This window comes from Zalophus californianus, chromosome 9 (assembly GCF_009762305.2).
Source record: "Zalophus californianus isolate mZalCal1 chromosome 9, mZalCal1.pri.v2, whole genome shotgun sequence".
Lineage (NCBI taxonomy): Eukaryota > Metazoa > Chordata > Mammalia > Carnivora > Otariidae > Zalophus > Zalophus californianus.
The window spans coordinates 22,806,415-22,818,421 of NC_045603.1; the positions used below are offsets into that span (position 1 = coordinate 22,806,415).

Here is a 12,007-nt window from a genome sequence, read left to right on the forward strand (position 1 = left end):
TCTACCCACAAAATACTTATTAATTACAAAAGGAAAAAATTAGTAGCCTTACAGTGGAGAAACTAGCAGGTACTACTTTAACCAAGTGATCAACTTAACATCACTGACAACAAGACATATCAACACCCTGATATGATGCACTGAGAAGGACACAACATGACTTCTGTAGTATTCTTGCCAAAAATATATAACCTTAATCTAGTCATGAGAAACCATCAGACAAACCCAAACTAAAGGACGTTATACAAAATAACTGGCTAGCACTCTTCAAAAGTGACCATAAAAGATAAAAGAAAGCAAAGAATTTTCACAGATTTGAGGAAACAAAGGAAACATGACAATTATATGCAATATGGGATCTTGATCTGAACCACAAAAAAGGCATTGGGGGAAAGCTAGCAAAGTATAAATAAAATCTATGGATTAGTTAACAGTATGCTATCATTGTTAATTTTTCGGATTTGGTAACTGTATTATAGTTATAGAAGATGTTAACATTGGGGGAAGCTAGATGAATGTACATGCATAAAACTATGCTGTTTTGCAACTTTTCTATAAGCCTAAAATTATTTCAAAATTAAAAAATTTTAAAAATATACAGAGATGAAGTACCTGAAGTTGGCCGCGATTCTTCTCTATAAGGAAATCTACTTGAAGATCATGTAAATAATAACAAAATGATTTTCCATTCCGATCACAGAATAAGAGAGACTTATTAACAAACTCCTGCAGTATGTCTTCAACTTCTTCAGTTTCCATGTCCCAGAGAAGACATAACACCTAGAAATCATTTTAAGCATTTAATATACCACAAAACTACAATTACCAGGATTGTAGATAAGGTGTTAACACACACATCGTATCTTAAAGCCCTGATAACAGTTTCTCCTCCATTTGATATGAAAAAGCTCAACTATTCATCAAGATAGAAAAGAGAAGTCGTCAGATGCTTCTCCAGCCCAAGTCCATGATGGAAACTAAGAGCGGTGGGATTTTTACAGCCCCCCACATACACCTCAGTGACATGGGTCTTAACCTTCCTCTCTAACAACATCCTTGGTACTGTATCAAAAGTTACATGCCATAAATATCCAAGGACAAGGATTGTTGGTCCTTCTATTACCTTTGTAGGCACCTTAACATCCTTCTGAAGGATAGAAAGATCTGTGTAATAATCTTTGATGTCCTCTCTGAGCATTTCAACACTTATAGACATGGCTTCATCCAGAGCCTCATAATCATAAGATGAAGATTTCCTTATTCTCTTAAATTGCTTATTCTGAAGTTGCCTGAGGTAGTAATCCCAACGGGTGGGAAAATCACGTAAAAGTGCGCCAATTAAAGACACTACAAGAGGAGAACCTAAAAACAGAACAAAAGTCACTGTATTAATACTGTCTCATTTCAAAATTACCACTAAGAGTCACTTTATTCTTAAAAAAAAAAATAATTTCTGCTGCATGTTATCTAAAGTCTTAAAGTATCTATCACTCTTGGATTCTCTTTAGATATTTATTCTAAGGAAGCCATTAGAAATAAGAAATACTTCCTCTAAGGATATTCATCACAGCATTATTTAAAATTGTGAAAAATCTTTAATAACAGAAATGATTGAATAAATTGAAGCTACCACAATATTATGCCATTGGTAATTTTTTTCAAAAGATACTTAATGACATGAGCAAATGTTCAAGATTTGCTATATGAAAAGGCAAGATTCAAATTGTGTATACCACTGTAATCTCAGTATTTTTTTCAAAGTTTTATATGTCTTAAAAGACTGAAAGAAATACTCTTATGGTGCTAGTAATTACCAAATTATGGGTAATTTCCTTTTTTTATCGTTTCACACATTTTTTAAATGTTTCAAAAATGGACATGCATCACCTTTATAATGAATACAAATGAAGTATTCTTTTCTAACATATTTCTTAAGTCAGTTAACTCATTTGGAGTGCCTGGGTGGCTCAGTTGGTTAAGCATCCAACTCTTGATTTCTGCTGAGGTCATGATCTCAGAGTCCTGAGATCAAGCCCTGGGTGTGGCTCCCCACTGAGTGGGGAATTGGCTTCCCCCCTCCCTCTCTCTTTGCCCCTACCCCCTTGTGCACATGTGCGCGCATTCTCTCTCTCAAATAATCTTTTTTAAAAAAATGTCAATTAACTCAGGGCACCTGGGTGGCTCAGTTGTTAAATCTCTGCCTTCGGGTCAGGTCACGATCCCAGGGTCCTGGGATTGAGCCCCACATCGGGCTCCCTACTCAGGCGGGAAGCCTGCTTCTCCCTCTGCCACTCCCCCTGCTTGTGTTCCTGCTTTCACTATCTCTCTCTCTGTCAAATAAATAAAAAGCTTTAAAAAAAAAAAGTCAACTCAAAACCAAGTATCTATTTGATGGCAAAAAGAAACAACAAGGTCTACTGAAGTACTAACAATAGTGGAAGAAGTAATATTAAGAGGTGATAGATGTGACTATATAAAATTTTAAATTTCTGTATGTCAAATAAATAATACAAATGAAATTAAAAAGCAGACAAAAAACTAGAGGAAAGTATTTGCAAAAATATGGCAAAGAGCTAATAGCTTCAATAGTTAGAATGCCTAAAAATCAATTAAAAATACTTCTATCACAAAGAAAAATTGAGTCAAGGATAATTTCTTAAAATGCAAATATTCAATAAGCCAGTAAAAAGTTTAACTTCACTAATAAAAAATGCAAATTAAGAGGATAACACCAGGGGTGCCTGAGTGGCTCAGTTGGTTAAGTGACTGCCTTCAGCTCAGGTCATGATCTCAGGGTCCTGGGATGGAGCCCTGCATTGGGCTCCTTGTTCGGTGGGAAGCCTGCTTCTCCCTTTCCCACTCCCCCTGCTTGTGTTCCCTCTCTCGCTGTCTCTCTGTCAAATAAATAAATAAAATCTTTAAAAAAAAAAAAAGGATAATACCAGTTTTTATCTATCAAATTAGAATACTATTTTTATAAAATTCCAACCAAAAAATATAAAACTCTGATTCTCACTATATTTTTTATCCTTTGGCAGAAGTCATGTCTTCATCTAACCCTTCCCCCTAACATATTATGGGTGTTCATTAAATATTATTCTAATGAATAAATGAATACCAAAATATTATTATCTACTTAGGGTGTCAGAGAAGAACCTAAAATACTAAATATTCTAGTAAAGTTTCTGGATGTTCATGTGCTAAATTATCATATTCAGTAGCTTAATTTATAAAAGGGCAAAATTAATATCTCTATAATTCCTTCATACACAAAATAACCACACCTTTACATTCTTTTATAATACTGTGAGCTTGCTCTGGCAAATCTGCTTTCTTCATATTAACAAAAAGGGATAAAATTTCAAGTCCTTTTTCTTTTCCTAAGCCACTCTCCACAGAGACTACGTATTTAGGACCTGCAACAAAATCACAAGATATAATTAGTAATTTGGTTTAAGTATATTTAAATCTAATTGAATTAAAATATAAGGGAAGTAAAAAGTAAATTAATCCTTACCCATTACTGAATCTGTAACACTCTTGTCTCTGGTTGTAAGGAGAATTTGACACTGATTGTCAAAAGCTTTTAATACCCAAGGATCCCAAACATCATCCAAGATCAACAGAGACCTGATTTTAAAAAAAAACTGTATTGAATCACTAATGACATTTATTAATTTAAGCATCTTTTAAAAAAGGATAATGTGGGCGTCTGGGTGGCTCAGTCGTTAAGCATCTGCCTTCAGCTCAGTTCACGATCCCAGAGTCCTGGGATCGAGTCCCACATCGGGCTCCCTGCTCGGCAGGAAGCCTGCTTCTCCCTCTCCCACTCCCCCTGCTTGTGTTCCCTCTCTCGCTGTGTCTCTCTCTGTCAAATAAATAAAATCTTTAAAAAAATAAAAATAAAAAAGGATGATGTCACCAATGTCCTAAAATTTACAAAATAAAGATGTCTATTCATGGCTCTTCCTCTTTTCTTTGCTATATTCCTTTCACAATATACTGAATCAAATAAAGAAAAAAAAAATTAGAGATTTTCCTCTCTTCCCACCCCAAAACAATGAATGCATTTTAAAGTTAGGGAACCTATAAAAAGTGAACTGTGTGTACCATGCAGGTGTTAAAAATTGGCTGTCGATACTTAAAAAAAGTATCCAAGTAATGAGATTTTTCTAATTCACTTTTAAAGCACCAAAACTAAATGAGAACTGGGCTCAGGTTAGCTAAAGTCAATCATATAAAAATAACGCTATCTGAGGGATTCCTGGGTGGCTCAGTAGGTTAAGTGTCTGCCTTCAGGTCATGATCCCAGAGTCCTCGGATGGAGTCCCGCATCGGGCTCCCTGCTCAGTGGGGAGCCTGCTTCTCCCCCTGCCTGCCACTCCCCCTGCTTATGCTCTCTGTCAAATAAATAAATAAAATCTTAAAAAAAATTAAAAACTAAAACGATATTTGACCATTTTTTACCTACAAAACTAGCAATTTCATATGTTCCAACCTGATATAATGCACTAGCAAGACTATTACCCTTCATTTGGTACACTAGTGGGGTTTTTCCCGTCCATAAATCAGTTTGTTTATTCCTAATGACAAAGAACCTCTGTGCCAATTCTTGATTTGTTTCTCCAAAAACTTTTTTGAACTCAGCAGAACAGATGGAGAAAAAATACAACTAAAAGATGATAGCATAATTATACACTAGCATTTTTATCCTAGTGGCACACTACTTCTGTGCACTATAAAAAAAAGATTCTGGGTACACATACAGACCGGAAATTGCAAAAGTATAAACCAAAATGCTGCTGAGAGAGAAACAAAAAGGATGACTTTACACGTTCTCCCTGGAGCACTGGGTGTTATGAACAAACAATGAATCATGGAACACTGCAACAAAAACTAATGATTTAATATATGGTGATTAACATAACAATAAAAAATTTAAAAAAAAAGGATGACTTTATAAGCCATGGTCTGATATATCTGATAGCATTTACAATATTTTCCTAAATAGTAATCACTTTTATTTTCATAGAGAAGGGAAGCAGGACTAGGGAAGAGTTACTGCACAAGAAAAGAGGTAATATCTAGTGGTCTTGAGGCCCCTGGGGGTCAGTTAAGCGCCTGACTCTTGATTGCAGCTCAGGTCATGATCTCAGGGTTGTGAGATCGAGCAGAGTCAGGCTCCATGCTGGGTGTGGAGCCCGCTTGAGATGCTTTCTCTCTCTCTCTCTCTCTCTCTCTCTCTCTCTCTCTCTCTCCCTCTGCTCCTTCCCCACCCCTATCTAACAAAGCAAAACAAAACAAAACATAATGGTCTAAATCCCATTTCCTCTAGGAAAATCAATACCAGTGGCTACCAAGGGGAGGGAGCAGTAACAGAAGGATTTGGAAGAGAAAGAAGCCAGAGAGAAAAGACCTTGTCCTCTGTAGAATCACCTAAGAGGCTTTTCCCAAATTACTACTCTCACCGAATATTCTGATATTAATCCCCTTACCAATTTAAGAATCACTCAGCCACTGCTACATATGAAAGTGTAGTGCATTGTCAGCTGCACCAAGGCATTAAAAAAAACATTTAGAGCCATTACCTAATTCTCACCCAATTTACTGGTGAACTCCCAAGGAAGGCTTTATTCATCTTTATACTTGCAAGCACTTGACCAAGAACCTGGCACAACACTCAATGTTGGTTAAATTAACCAATGGTTAAATGAACTGAATGGCTATTAGATCAGGGAGATCAAAATGTTGATTGAATCTCAGTTGATTAACTACCGATGGTTACACTGTTAACAGAAGCAGCAAGGAAGCTACTGTCTCCCTTCTGGCTAATGTAAACTGTGAAACAGTTGATAACAGTGCCTGGCACATAATTATAATATTTATTGAATGAATTAAAATAAAACAAACTCTTGAAGTTCACAGAAGTTTTATACACACACACACACACACACACACTCACACACACTCACACACCCCCCAAAACTAAGACAACAGAAGGGTTCCATTAATAATCCTTTTACCAGGTGCCTACATTTATTCTGTCTCTTGTTCAATGTTATCCATTAGAAATAATAGATTCAAGGTAAGAAGCCTGCATTTCCTAGCAAAGACCCCTCACAAACTCACCTACTTAAGAAATACTTCTTGAGCACTTCAGTGGTATATAAGAGACAACATTGTGGGTAGATGCAAAGAAAAGTAGCAATTTCAGGCCAGTGGCAGCCATTTTTTAATATAAGACAGCAGCAGAAAAGCAATGCTTCACTCCTAGATCTCTATTGAAAAGCAAGAAAAGATATGATGTTCTTGAAATGTCAGTAGTTAAATCTCACTGGGACTTCATGCACCAACTAAATTTGATTATCTGTACCTTGGGTGTTTGCGCAGCATCAGAATGCGAAGACGGTCTTTAGCCTCTTCAATATTGAGTGGAAGCCTCTGAGAGAAACTCTCATCTTGATCCAACCGTGTGCAAAGATTCTGCAATTTCATCAGAAGTCCAGATTTGTCTTGTTTCCCAACTGAAACCCAGTGCACACCCCCTGGGAAACAACCTAGTGAAGAAAATAATAATAAACTTAGGGCCCTTGAACAAGAGTCCTCCTTTGAAAGATTTTTGTGATAAATAGCAGATTTGTTTCAATTTTCAATCTTATCTTCAATTTCTCTTGATTCAGGGTATACATTTTGCTTATGGAGTACTGTTGAGCTTTATAACCTGAATCTAACAAAAGCTGAAGATGTGAAGAAACTGAAGTTTGAAATAAATCTGCTATTTATCAGTAAAATCTTACCAAACAAAAATTTAGTCTTAGTCCTATGTCATCAATGATCACTGTACAACATAGTTTCTCACCTTAGTACTCTTAATATTTTGGGCCAGATAATTCTTTGTTGTAAGGAACTTTCCTATGCACTGCAGGATGTTTAACAGTAGTCTCCTGGCTTCTACCCACCAGATGCTAGTAGCACTCCCCCACCCTGGTTATGACAACCAAAGATATCTCCAAACATTGTCAAAATGTCCCTTTTGGGGCAAAATCACCTCTGACTGAGAACCACTGATATCCAGGAACACATAACTCCTTCATTATGGTTCTCATATAGAAACTTAAAGTAAGAAGTTAGGTTCAAGTCTGGCTCTACTGCTTACTAGCTATGCAATCTTTAACAAATCACTTAACCTCACGTTCATTTATTATACCGGAATACGATTATTCACCTTACCTATTTCAGAGTTACTGTGAGAAATTAATGATATAACATATGTGAATTTGCTATGTCAACTTTAAGGGCTTATAACAGACAGGATTATTAGTGATATGAATCTGAGAGCACCTTGCAAATATTAAGCTCTGAATGAGTAGGCACCATATAAGAATGGACATTATTACTATCAACTGTTATCATCATTATCATTGTTAATTAAGCCACAGTATATCATAAAATACATATTTTTACTTACATAGGTATCAAGAGCCAAAAATCTTAGGACTTCATAGACTATACTTCATCAGTTCCCCACATCAATACAAAAAAATGCTAGAGGAGTCCCTATGTGTAAAATACGGTGAGCAGTAGCATTATTAGAACATACCAGTGTCATTAACCATAAAGATTTATATCATGTGATTGTAAATAGTATAAGAAAAAGCAAAAAATAAATAAAAGATAAATGAGTTATAATATACCAAAGGGCAATCTATTTACTGGTATTCACAAATAATTAACTACAAAAATCACTATTTTAAAAGTTTAATCATCCAAAAGAAAGATTTGTGTATACGCAAAGACCTATTTATGACATATTTATTGAGCACTATTCTAAGAGTTCTACATATTAATCTTTATTTAATCCACATATTAAACTATAAAGCAGACACTATTATTTTTTTTAAGTAGGCTCCACGCCCAGCAGGGAGCCCACTGCGGAGCTAAAACTCACAACCCTGAGATCAGACCTGAGCTGAGATCAAGAGACAAGACACTTAACCGACTGAGCCACCCAAGTGCCCCACAAGCAGACACTATTATTATCCCCATTCTACAGAGGGAACTGAGGTATAGGAAGGTTAAGTAATTTGTCCAAGGTTACAAAACTAATAAAGCAGAGCTGGGATTCAAACTCCAGCACCAATGCTCAACTTCTAAACTATTCCGCCTCCTCAAGGATATTCACTGCAGCATTGTTTGCAACAGGAAAAAGCTGGAAACAACCTGTAATGTCCATCTTAACCACTTCTTCCCAAGCCTGAGGCAGGCCCAACTGAAAAAGGAGAAAACCTTATACATAAATGAGGTCTGGAGTATTAAATAGGACTTGACATTTTAATTACTGAAATTAAGATTGTTGGAATGCAAATTGGTACAGTCACTGTGGAAAACAGTATGGAGATTCCTCAAAAAGTTAAAAATAGAACTACCCTGTGGCGCCTGGGTGGCTCAGTAGGTTAAGCATCTGCCTTCAGCTTGGGTCATGACCCTGGGGTCCTGGGATTGAGCCCTACACTGGGCTCCCTGCTCAGTGGGGAGTCTGCTTCTCCCTCTCCCTTTGCCCACCCCCATGCTCGCTCTCTCCCTCTCTCTCAAATAAATAAAATCTTTAAAAAAAGAAATAGAACGAGGGGCGCCTGGGTGGCTCAGTCGTTGAGCGTCTGCCTTCGGCTCAGGTCATGATCCCGGGGTCCTGGGATCAGGCCCTGCATCGGGCTTCCTGCTCCACGGGAGGCCTGCTTCTCCCTCTCCCACTCCCCCTGCTTGCGTTCCCTCTCTCACTGTTTCTCTCTGTCAAATGAATAAATAAAATCTTAAAAAAAAAAAAAAGAAAGAAATAGAATGACCCTATGATCCAGCATGGCACTACTGGGTATTAACCCAAAGAATACAAAAACAGTAATTCAAAGGGATACATACACACCTATGTTTATAGCAGCATTATTTACAACAGCCAAGATATGGAAGCAGCCCAAGTGTCTACTGATTAACGAATGGATAAAGATGTGGTATATATACACAATGGAATATTATTCAGCCATAAAAAAGAAATCTTATCATTTGCAATGACATGGATGGAGCTAGAGAATATAACACTAAGCAAAATAAATCAGAGAAAGAAAAATACCATAGGATTTCATGCATACGTGGAATTTAAGAAACAAAACAAATAAGCAAAGGGAAAAAAAAAGCGAGACTAACCAAGAAACTGACTCTTAACTACAGAAAACAAACTGATGATTACCAGAGGGGAGGGGGAGAGGGGGATGAGTTAAATAGGTAATGGGGATTAAGGAGTGCACTTGTCCTGAATGAAGTATGGACTTATTGAATCGCTCTATTGTACACCTGAAACTAATATAACCCTATAAAAAATAAAGTCACACAACGAAAAAAAGTAAATAAAAAGATAAGTGTGGGGGTGCCTGGGTGGCTCAGTAAGCTAAGCATCTGCTTTCGGCTCAGGTCATGATCTCAGGGTCCTGGGATCGAGCCCTGCATCGGGATCCCCTCTGCTCAGCGGGGAGTCTGCTTCTCCCTCTCCCTCTACCCCTGCTCATGTGCTCTTTCTCTCGCTCACTCTGACTCTCAAATAAATAAAATCTTAGGGGCACCTGGGTGGCTCAGTCATTAAGCGTCTGCCTTCGGCTCAGGTCATGATACCCGGGTCCTGGGATCAAGCCCCACATCCGGCTCCCTGCTCAGCGGGAAGCCTGCTTCTCCCTCTCCCGCTCCCCCTGCTTGTGTTCTCTCTGACAAATAAATAAATAAAATCTTTAAAAAAAAAAAAAAAAACCTAGGCCTGAGCCTAAGAGGAGGCTGATGAGAAAAACAGTTAGGATATTATGGAATCAAGGGGTAAGTCTTGATAGGTGAGAAAACTATAGTAGTGAACTTAAATAGAATAGATGGAGATGGGCAAAGAGTAGAACAGACTGTTTTAACGTTGAGATTTCAAAAGTGGTATCATTTCTGGTATTGAGAAGGACAAGGGTCCAGTCTGTGATCAGGAAGTATATAGATAAAGGGAAGTAAAGAAAATGGTTATATAGACATCACGAAACTGAGAGGCCAAGGTTTTGGATGACTCATCCACAGAAATATGGATATCTTACTAAGAGTGTCAACAGAAGAACTTAAATTTATAACTAAGAACTTCAATCAACAATGAATGAGAGCAATACCATAACTCGGAAAGATCAGAGAACTCAACCTCAAAGGACAGACTTTAGCTGGAGAAGGCAGTATTAATGGTCTGGATGTGGCAACAGAAAAGCATGGACAACATCCACCCATTTCCTTGTGCGGAAATATGTGGGATGTAAAGGAAAAAAAGTTGCCATACCACGGAGCTACGGAGAATGTGGTATCCTCTGAGAACTGTCCAATTTCAGATAAGGAAGGAGATAAACGTTCCAAGAACAGGTTGATAAGATAGAAAAGTACCTTGATCACAGAGAGGGAATCTAGAGGGTAAGACAGAAAAGCTTGGGAATGAGAGGAGGAAACCTAGATCAGAACTGACAATGTACTGAGTACTAATTGCATAAGAATCTAAAAAATAACAAATGACCAGGAAACAGAGAACTCTGGAGGAACAAAGGTAAAGATAGTGCTGTGAAGCACGGTTTGATTATCACTGAAAGCTTCTGGAAGTTCCCTTAGACTTCCTTTAGTGTAAGTCAACATTTATGAAACAGTAAATCCCTTAGGTTTCCCTTAGTGTTATACCTGTGTTCTTTGTGTGCACAGGTTTGTAAATGCAAAGGAAAAAAGCTTGGAAAAATTCACTCTAAACTGTTAACCTCTGTTGGATTTAGAATTTAGGAGAAAAGGAAGAAAGGCAGGTGAAAAGAATTTTTACTTCTTTCTAAATGAAAATACTACATTTGTAATTTTTTTAAGATTTTATTTTTAAGTAATCTCTACACCCAATGTGGGGCTTGAATTTACATCCCCAAGTTCAAGAGCTGCATGCTCTACAGACTGAGCAGTCAAGGCACCCCTACTTTTGTGATATTTAAAACAAATTTTAAACTACCTGTTGCTCCTAAGGTTTTATGGGGTTTTTTTAATGTGTCCATTCTATTTAAAATTTCTTAAAAAATCTGGGGCGCTTGGGTGGCTCAGTCATCAAATGTCTGCCGCCAGCTCAGGTCATGATCCCAGAGTCCTGGGATTGAGCCCTGTATTGCGCTCCCTGCTCGGCGGGAAGCCTGCTTCTCCCTCTCCCACTCCCCCTGCTTGTTGTTCCTGCTCTAGCTGTGTCTCTCTCTGTCAAATAAATAAAATCTTTAAAAAAATAAAATAAAATTTCTTAAAAATCAGGGCACATGGGTGGCTCAGTCAGTTAAGCGTCTGAATCTTGATCTCAGCTCAGGTCTTGATCTCAGAGTCAGGAGTTCAAGCCCCACGTTGGGCTCCATGCTGGGCATGGAGCCTACTTAAAAAAAATGTATCTTGCAAATCATCCCAGAGTTAAAGACAAGGGAAAGAAAGTACCTGATGTACCAAGCTAGTGAATTCTTCAGATTTAAATTTATGTACCTATTACCTAGACCAAAGGTCTCTTTCTCCTAAAAACAAATACCATATGATTTCACTTAAATGTAGAATCTAAAACACAAATAAGCAAAAAAAAAAAAAGGCAGAAACAGACCCATAAATACAAAGAACAAACTGATGGTTGCTAGAATGAGGGTAATGAGGGGGAATGGGCATAATGGGTGAAGGGGAGTGGGAGGTACAGACTTCCAGTTATGGAATGAATAAGTCAAGGGGATGAAAGGTACAGCATAGGGAATATATGGAATGGTACTATAATGGTACTGTATGGTAACAGATGATAGCTATACTTGTGGTGAGCACAGCATAACATGTACAGTTCTCAAATCACTATGTTGTATACCTGTAACTAATGTAACATTGTGTGTCAACTATACTTAAATTAAAAACAAAATTAATAAAAAATAAAGGAAAAAAATAATAAAAAGAAAGGCACAATATGTTC

General features: G+C 37.5%; 1 protein-coding gene across 3 annotated transcripts in view; it reads right to left on the bottom strand.

The window, feature by feature from the left end:
* The window catches only part of APAF1 (apoptotic peptidase activating factor 1), a 90,407-nt gene that overhangs the window by 66,086 nt on the left and 12,314 nt on the right, over positions 1-12,007 (bottom strand). For all 3 annotated transcript variants that reach the window (XM_027591973.2, XM_027591972.2, XM_027591974.2), the window contains 5 exons: positions 6,374-6,557; positions 3,518-3,630; positions 3,285-3,416; positions 1,124-1,362; positions 613-780 (listed from right to left, as the gene is read on the bottom strand). In XM_027591973.2, the coding sequence (XP_027447774.2) occupies positions 613-780; positions 1,124-1,362; positions 3,285-3,416; positions 3,518-3,630; positions 6,374-6,557 (836 nt within the window). The remainder of the gene's footprint in view (positions 1-612; positions 781-1,123; positions 1,363-3,284; positions 3,417-3,517; positions 3,631-6,373; positions 6,558-12,007) is intronic.